Genomic DNA, 17,592 nt, shown 5'->3' with positions numbered 1-17,592 from the left:
TTTGCCCTTGGCTGTGAATGAAGTGATAAAGCTTCCTGAGGTAAACTGTATCCTGAGGTAAGCTGTACTCTGAGGTAGACTGTACTGCTGAACAATTTCAGGGCCCTTCCTGGCACCCCCTTTGTTCCTAATCTTCAGGGTTAACTACTTGGCACCCCCTTTCCTGTAACACTCTGTGTGAGCTGGCTCCTTGATCCCCTGACTTCTCTGGAGTGGTCTCCTTTCCTAGGCAGACCCTTGAGCAGATCCCTCAGTACTCACAATACTGTTTTTCCCAAAGTCTTCTGCCGAACTGGTCAGCACACTGGATTCTCTGCAGCCCAGCTCCACACCTGGTTCAATAGGCCTGAACCACCTTCCTCGCATCAGCAGGAGGAGTGACAGCCGCCCACCTCCTCCTGGGACTTTGCTCCCGCCAAAAGACACCCTGTCACATGCTCCCTCCAGATTTATAACCAATCCCAGGATGCATTGCAGCAATGCCCACCCACTTGGACAGCCATAAACCCTGGTGCACTCTTGGTTAGGTTTCCTCCACTGTCCAACAAGCTCCCTTATTGGATACAGTGGGGAGACTCCCTTAGACCCAAAAAATCACACCTGGAAACATGGGACAGGCTAAACTAACTGGTCTGTCTCTCCTGATAAGCAGAACAGAGCCACCAAATGTGTTTTCCTAGCACTTACCTAGGAGGGTGCTACACCTACATGGACAAATTCCAACAAGTGCAGCTGAGTACTTTCAGGTGTCTAACAAGGCGGAGGTACCAATTGTATGTTGGGTAACATCAGAACGTGGTTTTGTAATAAGATAGCAGCTGGACTAAACAGGGAGTTTTGGTAGTGATATCTTACCCAATAGATATAAGAAACCAGCAGTGTTCTGACTTGCATTTCTCTGGCTCCAGGCTGTATCTCATTTAGCACTGAAACCTTCTGCTAAAGTTGTGCCACAGAGCAAAGTGAAGTGAGCTCTTCACTATGGCCAGTCTTTATAAGTATTTTACCAGGACTGTAGAGCACATCTTCATTTTAGGGTTCATTCCCACCAGATAGGTTGGCACATTTTTTTCAACACATGCCACACAAAGACCTGTGAAAAATAAGGTGTGTTAATGGAAGCAGTTCACAATGGTGAATTGGGTTTATATGTGATGCTAAAAAGTAGAGAAAGCCCCACTGTTTTCAGTATGATGGAGCACCTTTAACGCATGTCAATGCAATGCCCACAAATGCACAGACATCAGAGCAGGCCAGCACAAGTTTTGATTCTCTGTTATGCTATAGATTAGGGGTAGGCAATCTCAACGCTCCAGCAGTGGGAAACTACAAATCCCATCACGCCCTTGCCTCTGGTCTGTCAGTCTTGCAATTCCTCATACGATTTGCAGTTTCCCCACAGCTGGAGTGCTAAGGTTACCTACCCCTGTCTTAGACCTTGTGCAGCTTCCAGGGAGTCAGGAGAAAAGCTAATGTTAAGGCCCCTTTCACACAGGCGGACCGTTCAGATCCGCCTGTCCGTTTTTTTGGCAGATCTGAATGGTCCCCCATGCATTCCTATGGGGCATCGGATGTCAGCAGAGACATGTCCGCTGACATCCGACCCGATCCGATCCGTCAAATCTGGACGGATGGAAACCCTATTTTCCATCCGTCCAGCGGATCGGATGGGATCGGGTGAGAACAGACTGACGGTCCGTTCCCATCCGATTTCCCCCATAGAGATGCATGGGGAACTGACAGCTGTGTCTCTGCACACAGCGCGGAGACACAGCTGTCCTCCTGCTGCTCAGCGGGGGATCGGCGGCTCGATCCCCCGCTGAGAAAAACGGACTCCGTCCAACGGACGGAGTGTGTGAAAGGAGCCTTAAGAGTAATTAAATGCAGCATGCCTATGTACATCAGTTCACCTGTGCTCATCAAACACATTATGGTGTGTATTGACCTTTCATTCTAAACCATGGGTTAGATTGAAACACGTTAACATTCTTCTGCTTTTGTTTGTCCCAGATAATTTATCTCTTCCCAAATAAAGTATTGTGACGAATTGTTATTGCACACTCTAGCTACCTTTACATAGTTACATAGTTAGTGAGGTTGAAAAAAGACATCAGTCCATCCAGTTCAACCTATGATGTGTGTGTGTGTGTGTGTTTGCTGTTAACCATACATTGAATACCCCTGTATGTTGTGGTCTTTAAGGTGCCCATCTAATAGTTTTTTGAAACTATTCGATGCTCCCTGCTGATACGACTGCTTGTGGAAGAGAATTCCACATCCTTACTGCTCTGACAGTGAGGAACCCCTTACGTATGTTAAGGTTAAACCATTTTTCCTCTAGTTTTAGTGAGTGGCCACGTGTCTTATTGACAGTATTTGTACATTGATATCATATCCCCTCTCAATCGTCTCTTCTCCAGAGAGAATAAGTTCAATGCTTGTAGTCTTTCCTCATAGCTGATGTCCTCCATTCCCCTTATTATTTTTGTTGCCCTTCTCTGGACTTTCTCCAGTTCCAGCACATCCTTCCTGAGGACCGGTGCCCAGAACTGGACAGCATACTCCAGATGTGGCCGGACCAGAGTCTTGTAGAGTGGGAGAATATTCTCTTTATTTCTGGAGTGAATCCCCTTTTTTATACATCCCAGTATTCTGTTGGCTTTGCTTACAGCGGCTTGGCATTGCATGCCACTGCCAAGCCTGTTGTCCACCAGTACCCCCAAGTCCTTTTCCATCGTAGATTCACCCAGAGGATTTCCCCCCAGTGAGTAGCTTGCTTTCGTGTTTCTGACGCCCAAGTGCATTACTTTACATTTTTCAACATTAAACCTCATCTGCCATGTAGTTGCCCACCCCGTTATTTGTTCAGGTCCACTTGTAAGGTTTCCACATCCTGCATAGAAGATATTGGCAAGCTTACTTTAGTATCATCTGCAAATACTGAGATTGTACTAGATATCCCCTCCTCTAGATCATTTATGAAAAAATTAAACAGGATTGGTCCCAGGACAGAACCTTGGGGGACCCCACTTTCCACACCCGCCCAATCCGAGTACTCCCCATTTATCACCACCCTTTAAATTTACCCTTAGTTTTCAACAATAATTCAAGCCGGATTTTGATTTTAACTGCTCAGATACACGCTATGTATAATTTTAGAAGAATGTTTCCTCATATATGTGTTATATGCTTTAGCGTTTCAATGTTTCCTCACAAGCTATATGTGTTTTTTTCTTTAGCGTTTCATTCTGAGGCCATGTTTCGAAAAAAGAAAAAGAAACGACCGGAGATCTCTGCTCCTCTGAACTTTCAGCATCGTGTACATACATCCTTTGATGCCAAGGAAGGGAAGTTTGTTGGATTACCTCCACAATGGCAAAATGTACTGGACACCCTTCGACGTCCCAAACCTGTAGTGGACCCTTCCAGGATCACTCCAGTGCAGCTAAAGCCTATGAAGGTGAGTTGTGGGAATAGCATTTTCCAGCATCACTTATCACAGCCTTCATAAACAGTGTGTACTAGGTTTGTACAGGAGCTAAATTATTATGTTTGTTACCTGGAAATCTGAACACATCATTAACTGCTATGCCATGGCTCAGCTAAAGTGAAGCTAACGCTCTTAGGGAAATTAGCTTAAAAAGATCCATAATTTATAATTTTCTCAACATTTGTTTGGAAAGCTCTAAGGATCATAAAAGATGATGTGTACTCAAAATAGCTTTTACACAAAAAGGAAAAGAATGACTTTTTGGGAAAATTATCATACTAGACACATTTTTTAACTACTAAAACCCAGGATGGAAGACCGTTCCTATTCCTAGTCCAGGATGGAAGACAGTTCCTAAAACCGTTCCTAATCTTAAAAAAAAAAAAAACAAAAAAAAAAGAAAAACACGAACTAAATCCAACCAAAACTTTGCTTTTGTAACCTTGAGTGCATTTATTTACAGATATAGCAATGTATATCATGCTACCCACACAGGGCAGATGACTGGGCTCTTTTGTGAAAATAATAATTTTGACTGTCAGTTGTATAGGATAAAAAATTCAGATTTGCGCACATGCACAATCAGCACAAGGGACAGTATTTACATTCAACAAGAAGTGTCCCTTGTACTGCTGATTGCACTTAAAATTCTTCCCCATACTTCCAACAGCTGTAATTTTCTGGGGCTGCAGGGACTAATATGATTAAATGGACATATATGGGCTCAGGTAAGTATTAGAGGGGCTAATGGGGATGGTGCACACAGAAGGTTTTTTTTTTTATCTTAATGCATAGAATGCATTAAGATTAAAAAAAAAACAAAAAAACATTCTGCCTTTACAATCCCTTTAAGGATTGTATTGTTTCAGGTACTTTATGAATATCCACTGATTAGCCAGTGTCTTAGAATCAGGTGAAATCTGGCAAAGAGCAACTTGGTTAAAGTGGCTGTAAACCCTTACATATACCCAATGAAGTGACTAGCCTCAGGTGATAAACAGAAATAAAACAAATCTTCCTACATAAGTTGTACTTATTTATCTGCAGCTCTCTCTTCTCTACAGCTGTTCAAAGCCTATAATTTACAGAGCTTTTCTGAGCTTACAGGGCAGGGGGTGGGGATCTGATGTCACCCACATCAGTGTAAAGCTCAGTGTAATCTGAGACCAGAGTGGAGGAAATTAACACACCACCCTCACACAGTCTCACAGGGAAACAATCACAACTGAGGCTGTCAAATACCTGCTTTGAGCTGGAGCTCCTGCTCCCCTCAATCCCTTGGAGTCGGCACAGTCTATCAGAAATGACTCCTGCACATAGCAGACAGGCTAAATTGCAGACAGAAATCCACTGCATTAGACTGATGCAAACAACTGTCCCAATGCCTCCTGCAATTCACAAATAGGTGGCAGTTGTGTGTTGATATGCAGTGTACAGTATTATGGGCCCTCTTTTTGTAAATTGTTATTAATAATAATAATAATAATAATAATAATAATAATAGTTCTAAAAATGTCTATCTTATTTTAAACAGACTGTTGTCCGTGGTAGTACCATCTGTTTGGAAGGCTATATCTCCGGGATATTGAATGATATTCAAAAACTTTCTGCAAGTAGTTCCAACACCCTCAGAGGACGAAGCCCTTTGACGAGAAGGAGAGCTCAGTCTTTGGGAGTTCTAAGTGAGGAAAGGCTAAACAATGGACAGTATATTATTACAGAGCAGAACATATCAGACAAGTATGGAAATTATGTCAACTGCAATGGTAACTCTAAGGCTATCAGGCGGCAGACTATGTGGCCAGATTATAAACCAACAGAGGACAGCCCATCCAAACCTAATGGTCCTGTTTGTAAAGCAAAGTCTCTAGATCCTGGAGACTTTCAGGATACAGTGGATCATATTTCCCAGGCCAAAACAACACCTGGCAGTCTTCACAAAACCATTAGTGGAGGTCATAGCTTTGATGAGACCACACGTATACATACAACAACAAGGAGACAGTTATCCCACGAAACACTCCTAGAAGAAGGAACTGTGCCAAAACCCGCAGAGAACATTTCAAAACTTGAACATCTACACAGTGGTTTCACATCCTCAGTTGATGGGAAGACAACAGAAGAACCCATTCCAGCACAAAAGATAAAGGTTTGATTGTTTTTCTTACTTCTTATACTTCTGTTTATATTTTACCTGTAATAAACTTGGGCAATTCAAACTGAGCAGATGATGGAACATTCATCAGCATAGGTTACCTATACAGAAAACTGAATGTAAAATCAATTAATAGGTCAAAAAATATGAGGAAGCTGAATCTATTTACAAGTTTTGACTTTTCCAGTAAAGGGCTAGCTTATCCCCTTCTACCTTCTAAGTCTTCTTGTTGGTTAGTGAGGCCAAAAATTCTCATTAGAGAACCAATAACGAGGCTCTGGAGCAGAACTGGGTGGAGGTACACTCAATGTTTACAGGAAAAGCCAAGATTTGCATATAATTCAGGCTGCCAAAAGCCCCGGGTCCTACAGATGATTTTGACATGCTGTTTACACGTTGATCTCTCCTGCATGTTCTCATTCTATGCCTAGTTTGAAATACTCAGTTTATTTATCTTTTAAAAAGTGCAACTCTAAAAGCCGGTTCACACTGAGGCGATCCGACTTCGGGGGACGACCTGTGAAGTCGCGTGCACCGACTTCGGCGCGACTTGCAGGGACTTCACATAATGGAAGTCTATGCAAGTTGCTCCCAGGTTGCCCCAAAGTAGTACAGGACCCTTTTTCTAAGTCGGAGCGACTTGTGTCGCTCCTATTAGAACGGGTCCTGTACTACTCACTACTGAACTTGCCTTTTTTGTTCCCTTTTGGTCTGTTAAACATACTATTAAAAGCGTTTTGTTAAATATTTTGGATACGAAAAAAATATATACTTATGCTCTCTACACATGCTGAATGTTATTAATTACACAGTTCCCAGCTATCTCTGAGGACTAAAGAACACCTCCCCCTATGGTATGGAGATGGGGAGAGGGGTAAGTGTTCTATAGTCCTGTTCTAGGGTGAAAATGCTGCTTCCCATAGATACAGTAAGGTGAGTGAACATTGTCAGCACATTCTGTTAATGGCAGGACTGCCAGGTCAAATTAAAAGAGAACTATGGCTTAAAAAAAAAAAACAGTCATACTCACCAAGATGGATGCACTGTTCCCAGCTGCAGCTGTTCCTCGCTGCCTCTAAGACTGTGAACTGAGCAATTAAAGACTGCTGATCGCCTCTCTCTCTGTCTTTAGCCTCCAGACAGCCAGTGATTGGCTCTCTGCTCTGCCCCTCCAGCACTCACTGGAGTGCTGTGCTGTAAAGTGGGCAGAATCGGTTGGCGCAGGTTCTTAGCGGCACACTGAGAGGCTAAGCCAGCTGCCGTTCCAGAATGAACTGCACTCCTGTGGTCCATAAAAGAAGTACAGCCAAAATAGCTTTTACTTCTCCTTTAACCTAAGAAACAGAACTCTAATGTAGCCACCACATCTAAGGACTGGTATACAGCAATATATATTACATTTTTTTTCCTATGGTGCGGGTGCAATGGTGGGACACATTTTTGTGAAATATTATTGTGCAGCTCATTCATTTTGATGATGGGACTGCCCTCTGTGTAAAAAAAGTATTGAAAGTGCATGACCCTTTTTTAGGAATCATGCCGCACCAAAACACAAGGTACTTAGTTACAACGTGATTTGGTGTGCGCATTAGCAAGATGCGTGGGGATCCAATTAAGAATTAATGGCACTACTGTGTGTCTGCAAAAAGGCTGCACGTTTTTATGTATAGCAGGAGCGTGCGTGAAGTGTGCACCTAGCCTTAAGCTTGTTTTGAGTAAATCAGCCCACCTTCTTGCGGCTATCAACAAGAATGTACGCCAAGACTTAAAAATTATTTTTCTGTGTCAACATGTTTTAGGGTTTTCTTAGCTACAATTAATGGTCACTTGCTGGTGTCTTCAAAATGACAAATATATTTTGCTATGATTTACAACAATCATCCTCCAGGGCAATGTTTTAAGAGGAAAGTTGTGAATATAAGCCAATGATTGTTATAATGTTAAGATTTTGACCAAAATATTTAATTGTCAGTGTATAGAAGTAATATACAATAGTTTATTTGCTGTATATAGAAAAGAAATTGGACGCAAAAAAAAAAAAGGGGCGTAGAAGTGGGTACGAGTAAGAAGATAAAAATGATCCATGACAATCTCTGCTTCCTCTGATTCATATCTGTGTACAGGGACATCCAGTAAATATTCTGTGAAGTGGCACATTACTCATTGTCTTCTGTGTGTGGCTGCCTTAGGCTGGCCCAGCATTATGCAATTTTCTAATTCAATTTCCTTATGCAATTTTCTAATTCAATTTCCTTTAGATTTGCCTTCAACTCTGTAGTGCAAGGGCCTGACTGACTGCATACAAATTGAAAGTGTTTGGGTTTGACCTCATATTATATAGTTTTGGTAAATCTAAAGGAAAATTGTGTAATGTATGGCCAGCCTTACTGTCTCTCTGCAGAGTCCGGAGACCTTTAGGACTGGTTAGTTACTCATGACTTATTAAAGCTGAAATGTAATCTCCTTAAATTTGCCTTACCTAGAAAATTTCAAATAAAATACCCTTTTTATACCCAGCAACATCATCTCTATGCAATGCAAGCAGATAATTTCTGGTGGGAGGGGCCACCAGGGTGCTGTACTTGGCTTCCTGAAAACATCTCAGCACCCTGGGTAAGCAGTAGGCTGGCTTTTTGGGGGGGGGGGGGGCTATGCAAATATCAAAAACCCTTGATGGATGGATGTCAGTTTGGAGGAGTAGATGTTCTTAGGCAGGCTGTTTTTGCAAAAAAAAAAAAGGGGGGGGGGGCTTTTAAGTGCAATAATTTATTAAAAGCAAGAGGGATTAAAAACATGCACAATAAAAATGGTTTAAAAGACTCATCAGATTAAATAGACCACTCAATGTGCTCAACGTCTGCAGCTTCAGCAGAATTCCTGATCCTCCATGCCGTCCTGCAGCATTGGGATCCCCGCCGTGTGACGTCACTTTGCATTTCACACTGGTTCTGAAAACCGAGCGGACTTCTTGCCAGAGATTGAGTCCCAGTGCTCCAGGATGGCATGGAGGATCAGGTACCCTGCTGAAGCCATGAATATTGGACACCCTGAGTGGTCTGTTTAATCTGATGAGCCTTTTACACCATTTACATTGAGAGTGCTTTTAATCTGTCTTGTTAAAAAAAATTGCTACTGCACTTAGAGGCGATTTCTTTTTTTAGTTTATAGAGTTTGTCTCTACTCTTTGAAAGCTGCCTAAGTGCCTGGCTGTCATACATCACCGTCTACCTATCATGAGACTTATACTAAGGACTGGGCTTTAGAGCCCCCCTTCCCACTAATACTGTTTTAGGCTGTTTTTGCATAAAGATCACCTTGGGTATCGTCCATATGTGATAGTTTTTGTGTAGTGGTGGTCCTCAGGGTTCGGGTAGGAATCGGATATATAAAAATATTCAAAATCATAACTTACATTCAGTATGATGAGGTTGCATTGACTCTAACAAGTAAAACATGCCAGCTACCTAGTGCACAAGTGGAGAATATTTCTGTATCCATGCAGGATAGGGCTGGTTACTTTCAATGCCTTATGTCCTGGTCTTAGATTCTTGAAGGGACCAACATGGGGATATTTGGCTGGCTGAGAAGGGACAAAAGTCCTGTCCAAAGATCGAACGGCAGAGGTGCCCGTAGCTATATATGGTGTGGTGTGTCTAGAAGCGGATCAGGATCGTGTTGAATTTTCTTTTTAAATTTCACTTTTTGGCTCAAATGTGCCACTTCCCCCTGTGTAGAAAACGTTGTAAAAAATTGATTGATAAGAAGACAATCAATTGAAAGAATGTTGGGACTTTAAATGAAGCACTATCCAGTTGGGAAAACATGTTTCCATCCCTATTATTTGAGCCTAAGAGGGGAGGGGAGTAAGGAATATATATATATATATATACAGATACTATATGACAACTGGCATGTGTATTAACATAGGTACAACCATATAAATCAGAAAGTTATATATTAATATATTATTAAGCCAGTTGTAAATAAAGATAAAAATGGGGTAAAGGAGGGGGGGACGTTTGGGACTTTAGATGAGGTGTGCAAAAATAATGGTACAGAAGCAGACAAATCCATAAAATAATTCAAGGCGGGTATCGCATAATCGTACAGAAACAATTTTAATTGTATTGATCAACATACGTTAAATGACATCATGTCATAGCTAAAATGGTACAATAAAAGTGGTATAATGACAGACCAAATACGTTAATACATAGAGGCTGACTGGTTGTAAACTGAAATGGAGCACTATAGTCCATAAACATGAAGGATCCAAAGGTATGAAAATAAAAGATGCATCACAAGCAAGCTCTACACATTTCGTGGAATACGTTCCACTTCCTCAGGAGCAGGTGCATCACATTGAGTCAAGCCTGATGTCAACATAAACATGTTAAAGAAACCAGAGATCCCTGGGGAGCGTCTGGGTCGGGACCTGCAGAAACCGAATCCATGGTCACCAGAGCACACAAAAACTAGATAGATTAAGATTTCAGGAAAATGCCACCAGAGTATTCCAGTGAAAACCCCGGATCGGCCTCTAACGCCATGTGCTGCTCGCCAGGATGAGAGAAAGCCGCATCATCAGTGACCACAAGTCCTCGGATGGTTGTACCTATGTTAATATACATGTCAGTTGTCATATAGTATCTGTATATATCTTCCTTACTCCCCTCCCCCCTTAGTCTCCCCCTGTGTAGAGGTGATACATAGATAGTGCTTCACTGGAACATGTCTGTTTGGAGGGGCTTTTGGACATGTTCCTGTGAAGAATAAGAAAACAACAGCTGTATATCACCTTTAAACTGAGGAAGTGACTATTTAAGCCATGAAACGCATCCTTGGTGAAATGAAGAAATTTTGATATTTATTTAACATGGTGACCTTGATCTGTTTCTAGACACACCACACATTCCCAAATGCACCTCTGCAGTTTGATTTATTTATGGGTTTTTGTTTCTTCTCAAGCAACAAGCCCACATATCACACTGAGCCTTCACGATTAAAAAAAAATGTAATTACAATGATTGAAAGGGGCAGACCAGAGACAGCCAGGCTGGGGAGAAAATAAGCTAGATGATTCTGGATGTCCTCCAGCCAAGAAGAGAGGTAGATTCTCAGACACCGGCTCTCTGCTCTGCCCCTCCAGTGCTCACTGGAGCGCTGGGCTCTGGAGGAAGCGGGAGCGGCTGGCTAAGACTCTCAGCAGAGCGTAAAGAGGTTCAGCCAGCTGCAAGTTGGGCATATGTGTGGATTCTGACATTAAGGTTGGGATCTCTCCAGAGTCAGGACCAACTTAGTGACGTCAGCTGACAGCAGGCTTTGCCCCCTGTAGGCTGAATATGGGTCACAATAGTGCAGAACAAACTGCACTCCTGTGATCCCCATGAGAAGTAGTGCCAAATGAGCTTTGGCCCTGCAATTTCAGTTAATGGGATGAGCCAGTACCACTGTGCAAGTCTGAAGGTAAGGCTGGAGTTCAACTTGAAAACATAAATGATGTCTATAAGAGAACTGACCCTTGCCTATCAGTTTTCTTCTTTTTGGGCAAAAATAAAATGAACCTCAATCTGCTTACATTCTCTGTCACTGATGTTATTACAAGTTGCTCAGTAGAATGGAGGTTATCTAGTGCACTTCTTGCATGACATACATGTGTCTGGTACCAAAAAATCCACCATATTCACACCAACATGCTGTGTTGAGATACAAGGCTCTGCCTGCTAGAATTTGGTGCACCACATTTTAGCAGGCAGAGCCTTGTATCTCAACACAGCATGTTGGTGTGAACATGGTGGATTTTTTCGGGGAACTTGCATTTTGATGTGGTACCAGATACATGTATGTCATGCATTTTCCAGTCAAAATGTGCGTAAAAATATACCAAAACACATGGAAAACCAATATTAAATGTATGTAAATGTATTATCCTGCTATTCAGCCTTTACTACTATTCCTTTGTGTAAGCTTGACAGAAAGGTCCTTTCAGTGAAAAACTTATCAGGACATTACAGCAAATAACTTTTGAGGAATGTTTTCACGCATGGTATTTCACAGCAGTTGACATTATGAAAAATGTTGCTTTTTGCACCGTAAAGACCTATCCTAAGGGAAGACATTCTATTGGGCCTCACCTCTTCCAGTATAGACAGGCAGGTGTCTACACTATTCTAGTTCAGGCAGGTAAGAATGGCCCTCATCTGTACCAGCTATTTCTGGTCAGGATGCTGGGAAAACTGTGCTAATTAAAAATAAATTTCACAAAATACACAGCACCTTGAATTATGTCAAGTCAGCCATTGTACAAGCCTGCACAGCAGAAGCTCCAGCTGTGTTATGAATCCAAAACCAGACAGATAAGGCCTCAAGGCTTCAAAAAGTCCTTCATGACAATTATTTACATTGTTGGGGACCTTGGACCTTGCAGGCTTGTTTAATAAATAACAATTTTCAAAAATAGTATTGATGTACAATATCAGAGTTTTTTTTTGACTTGCTGGTATTTTTTATCCTGACTGATATTACGTGCTGGAAATCCGCTTAACGTGATTCATTTTTTTTTCTATTTCTCATTTTAATTCAAGAGTGCAGTTAACAATATGAGTGACTGCCAATTTTAGGCTGCGAGACAAAACAAAAATGCCAGTAAAACATTTGTCAGTATAGTTTGAAAACAGACTGATGGTACTGGGTCTAAGGATAAGCCATAATAAGTATATAGATGGATAGCGGTCGGGTCAACAACTAGCAGGTGAAAGAAAAGGGGGGAGGCCCCAGTTAATATAGTATGAAGTATAGTTTTGACTTAAAGAGGCCTTCACCCATCCATGCAGAAATATAACATAGTTTGTCTATCAACAAAGAAATGGTGGGGGGTTTCAGCTCTTCTTGCTACAAGGGATATGACTATAAAGGGCCATACACACTTGACAAAAATCGGACGAAATATCCTCCGATTTTTCTCTGTCTTCTCAGCATTCATAACCGTTTTTAGTTGACAGTGCATAAATGTTCACAAAATTTCTCGTCCGATTTTTCTTTTTTTTTGGCACATTTGTTCCTAGACTTCCGGGTTGTCAGCAACTTCAGATCATGCGCGGTCTTTCGTATTCCGATTTTTCACGGACGTACTGCATACACATTAAACGAATATCAGTCGTCTGGGGACGGACAAAAAAAATTTTGGTGTTTGTCCCTCCGTTTTTTTTCATTGAAAATGTCGGCATCGGCTGCTGAAAGTTGTGTACACACTATGCGAAAATCGGACGATTTTACCTCGGATGGGAATTTTCGGCAGATTTTCTACTAGCGTGTACCCCACTTAAGAAGATTTTTGAGACCTGTGAGGTTAATTGGGACAAAAAGTTCCCATTCGGGAGTTAGAGATAAGTAGTTTACTAAATGTGTGGTAGTGTAGTGAACTACAGAGTTCCAAAGTCCTTTCATCTTGCAGCACGCCCAGAAAGCATGGAACAGGTTCGCATATAAATGGCTGCATTTCAGGTAGCAAAAGGAGGAGCTGAGGCCGATGAGGTATCAGTGATGCAGAGATATGAGTGGTGGAAAAGCCAAAGCATCATCTCGCAGTACATTGTGGCTTTATCCGTTCCCCAAGATAACATAATGATTTAAAAAAAATATCAGCTTGATGCTGGGGGAAATTCTTGACCATTTGGTAAGGCTGGCCATAGTGGAGGTATATTCTAGCAGTTGCTAAAAGAAATGATATATGGCTATTTTATATGGTTTAGAATATTCTAAGAGCTTGTCCAACAAATTTTCGCTTTCGAGATAATTTCCAAATGGCAGTGGAAATATAAGATTTTACTTTTAAAACGAGGAGCCAGTTGTTAGGCATGGACATTTTTCTAGGGTTGCATTGGAAGAAAATAGTTGTTTATGGTCAACATCTACTAAGAATTTTATGTAGTGAAGACCTTCAAGGTACCATTGTCTAAGGGAAGGAAGTCCAGTCCAGAAGACTCTGGAAAATCGAGTTATTCCAAAAGAAGAAAAATGAGAAAAAAAAGCGAAAAGAGATGACTATTCAGAAATCAGAATGAAACGTGTCTATTTTGTGCCATGCCAACCATGTGGAGTATAAGAGAGGATTCGGGCACTCCTGCATATGCAGAATATATAACAAATTGTTTCTAAGGGAAATGTTTTGATCAAGGTAAATGTGATTCATTTTTGATGATTTTTAAGATCGTCATTAATGAGAAAATATCCTACCTATCTTACGCTGCAAAAAATTAGTATTTAATCTTATTGTCAACTTTTGGAAAATCTGTGAGAAGTTTATAGTACACATTTTAACTAGAAGGTTCTATTGCTGATCTTTTTAAAATGCTACTTACCTGGCTGCCAATATTGCAACTTAATTACATTAAGTATGTCGCAAAAAAAAAAAAAAAAAAACGAACAAATTAAAACGTCAAAATGCTTCATACCTGTTCCATATGAGTGTCATTAAAAAACTGAAATAAAAGCATCAGCGTGGAATGCAGACAGCTAGCTTTTCCAGAAACAATGGTCAGCAGTGGCAGCCCATGCATTTTTTCATAAAAGGTTTCTTTACATAGTTGTAAGCTAGTAATCTGCCAATACAAAATCTACAAACGAATTCCTTTGAAAGGGTATTTCATCTGAGGAATCAACCTTTAAATGCTACTAGATTTTATTTTATATTAAATATTAATTTAAATAAATAGTATTAAAATGATAAGCCACTGAAAAGATGTTGTTTGTTTCTTTCAGAATGAGGGCTACCAGAGGCACATATTGACGGCTCGGGGGATTTTGACTAAAGCGGCCTCCCTTCCACCGGACCATTTATCTCCAGACTTTTCTAGGGTTATTTCAGGGACACCATCAGAGCGGGTCTCCCCTCTCCGACCTAGTAGACCTTCTCCAGCAGGTTCTCCTCGCAGCCGTCCTATCCAGACCAGCTCCTCCAACCTCCATTTGTGTCAGGATTCCTTCAACAAGAACCCATTAGCTAATCAGGACTCTACAGTAGTGACTCATGAACAATTCAAAACAGCACTTCGCATGGTGGTAGACAAGGGAGATCCACGTTTGCTGTTAGAGGATTATATGAAAATCGGCGAAGGATCTACCGGAGTGGTTTGCATTGCTAGAGAAAAGCACAGTGGGCGTCAAGTAGCTGTTAAAATGATGGATCTCAGAAAGCAGCAACGTAGGGAATTACTGTTTAATGAGGTGAGTGTTTGCAATGTGCAATGTGGGTATGTGGTGGATTCAGGCATTTTATATGTATTAAACAGCTATGTGGTACTTAGAGAACGCTGTAGAATTTAGTATTTCTATGGGACAGTAGGCAGGATCCAATATAAATTAACACTTAACTTAAATAAAAAGCAGACACCTGTGTTATTTGGAAAAATATAGGCTGCGGCCGTTTATTACTGGTTTTTAAAAACTTTCAATAAATAAATATATAATAAAACATTAACACACTCAACAGCCTAGCCACCACGGCTCAGGCTGGATAAATAAAATCACATTTAAAACCATCAACTTCCACTTAAATATACAGCCGCGACAAGGGAGGGGGGGGGGGTGGGGAACTCACACTGCTGAATCTTCTGAGGCGAATGAGCCCCTCTGAGGGGAGCTCCACCTTATATAAGGTCTCAGAGGGCTCTAGAAGCTTCTACACTATACCTATTCCTATAGGGGCTCTGACCCCTGCAACGCCACGCCCACTACAGCTATTCCCTCTGGATACCTTGAAAATCCCTCCCTTTTTACCTGAGGGAAAAAGGAGGGAAATATTACCTCATGAACTATTTTCCTATTTTCCTCAGCCACTCTCCCATGAGGAAAAGGGGGCTTATTACTGTTCCCCTTTTCCTTTCATTCTTGTTTAGTGTTCAAGTGCCATCAAATTTCACAATTCTAACAGTTGATATAGGGAAAAAGGACAGCAGCCTGAGCTCTGCAAGGGCAAAGGATTTCTAGAGGCTCACGGCTCCTAGAGACATTCTGTGGCAAACCACCTATTGGTAGGTGGGCACCCTGGTTGAAAAAGCCTGCTCTAAAAACACTCCTCCTACATACCATTTAGATAGGTGGCCACCTTGTAATCAGGCAAATAAACATATGCCAAAGCAAATATTACTGATGTATATATACTTTGTATCTTCTCAAAATATTAACAAACATTTTTTTGGACATTCACAATTGTACAGTATTGCATAGGTCCATTCTCTAAACTGTTAAAATGATCCCACAAATTGTTGGGACAGAGATATGGTGTCATGTTCTTCTTGCTGGCCTTTAATGTTTGGTTCATATTTCAAGTTACCTTGCTGAACTTTGCCAAAATAAATTTACATGTCCATATTTGTTGATACATTTCTCTCTGCTTGCATTACATGATTGGAATGCCATAATGACCTACTAGGTGCAAACATGCCTAGTAAATAGATCTCTTTTCTGAATATATTTGTTTACATCGAATGAATTTTTTTTCTTCATTTTCAATGTTTGTTATTGAAAAGACAAGAACTCACTGCTCAAGGTGGTGTGATTGCCTGATGACTCACACCAGTGCATGCCCCGGCTCGCCTCCGTGAAAACTTGATAAAGGAAAAGGAATTGGCAGCACTCCAGGTTGAGTCAAAATCCAGATTTATTGACTGGACATCCAAATATGACAATCGTGACAAGGTAGACGCGTTTCACACGCTGACTGTGTGCTTAATCATTACTTGAATGATTAAGCACACATTCAATGTTTGTTGGCCTCTGCTCAGTCTATAGATTAGCCTTTCTCAACGTTTTCAGCTTGGAGGAACCCTTGAATAACTTTCCTGGTTCAGCAAAAAAATACCAAAATAATATATCTACAGCTCATGGCCCATTAGTGTGATAGACAGTCACTGGGTAGAATGCTCCTTACATACACTATATTGTCAAAAGTATTGGGGCACCTGTCTTTACACGCACATGAACTTTAATGGCATCCCAGTCTTATCCGTAGGGTTCAGTATTGAGTTGGCCCATCCTTTGCAGCTATACCAGCTTCAACTCTTCTGGGAAGGCTGTCCACAAGGTTTAGGAGTGTGTCTATGGGAATGTTTGACCATTCTTCCAGAAGTGCATTTGTGAGGTAATACACTGATGTGGACGAGAAGGCCTGGTTAGCAGTCCCTACTCTAATTCATCCCAAAGTGTTCTATCGGGTTGCAGTCAAGATTCTGTGCAGGCCAGTCAGGTTTCTCCACCCAAAACTCACTCATCCATGTCTTTATGGACCTTGCTTTGTGCACTGGTCCAACTCATTTGCTGGAGGGGGATTATGGTGTGGGGTTGTTTTTCAGGGGTTGGGCTTGTCTGAAATGATTGGATAAATGAAGCTGTTTGTATTATATATTTATGTTGTAAACATGTTCTTTTATTCTATCCGTCAATGCCCCCTTAGTCCTACCACTATACACACACTATATTATCAAAAGTATTGGGATGCCTGCCTTTACACGCACATGAGCTTCAATGGTATCTCAGTCTTGGTGTGTAGGGTTTCATATTGAGTTGACCCATCCTTTGCACCTTTGCAGCTACAACAGCTTCAACTCTTCTGGGAAGGCTTTCCACAAGGTTTAGGAGTGTGTCTTTGGGAATATTTGACCATTCTTCCAGAGGCACATTTGTGAGGTTAGGCACTGATGTGGACAGGAAGGCCTGACTTCGCACTCTCTACGCTCTAATTCATCCAAAAATTGTTCTATTGGGTTGAGGTCAAGTCAAATCAAGTTCCTCCATCCCAAACTCGCTTATCCATGTCTTTATGGACCTTGCTTTGTGCACTTGTCCAAATCATTTGGTGGAGGGGGGATTTTGGTGTTGGGTTGTGTTTTCACTTGGTCCCATAATTCCAGTGGGAACTCTTAAGGCATCAGCATACCAAGAGATTTTA

General features: G+C 41.3%; 1 protein-coding gene across 5 annotated transcripts in view; it reads left to right on the top strand.

Moving 5' to 3' along the window:
- Positions 1-17,592, top strand: part of PAK6 (p21 (RAC1) activated kinase 6) — a 187,211-nt gene that overhangs the window by 155,473 nt on the left and 14,146 nt on the right. For all 5 annotated transcript variants that reach the window (XM_082275195.1, XM_082275198.1, XM_082275197.1 and 2 more), the window contains 3 exons: positions 3,240-3,460; positions 5,025-5,639; positions 14,406-14,870. In XM_082275195.1, the coding sequence (XP_082131321.1) occupies positions 3,257-3,460; positions 5,025-5,639; positions 14,406-14,870 (1,284 nt within the window). In that variant the 5' untranslated portion in view covers positions 3,240-3,256. The remainder of the gene's footprint in view (positions 1-3,239; positions 3,461-5,024; positions 5,640-14,405; positions 14,871-17,592) is intronic.

The sequence above is a fragment of the Pelophylax lessonae genome, assembly GCF_965119305.1.
Source record: "Pelophylax lessonae genome assembly, chromosome: 13".
Taxonomy (NCBI): domain Eukaryota; kingdom Metazoa; phylum Chordata; class Amphibia; order Anura; family Ranidae; genus Pelophylax; species Pelophylax lessonae.
Note: the sequence above shows the minus strand (reverse complement) of the source record. Positions and strands in the feature narration are given on the sequence as shown.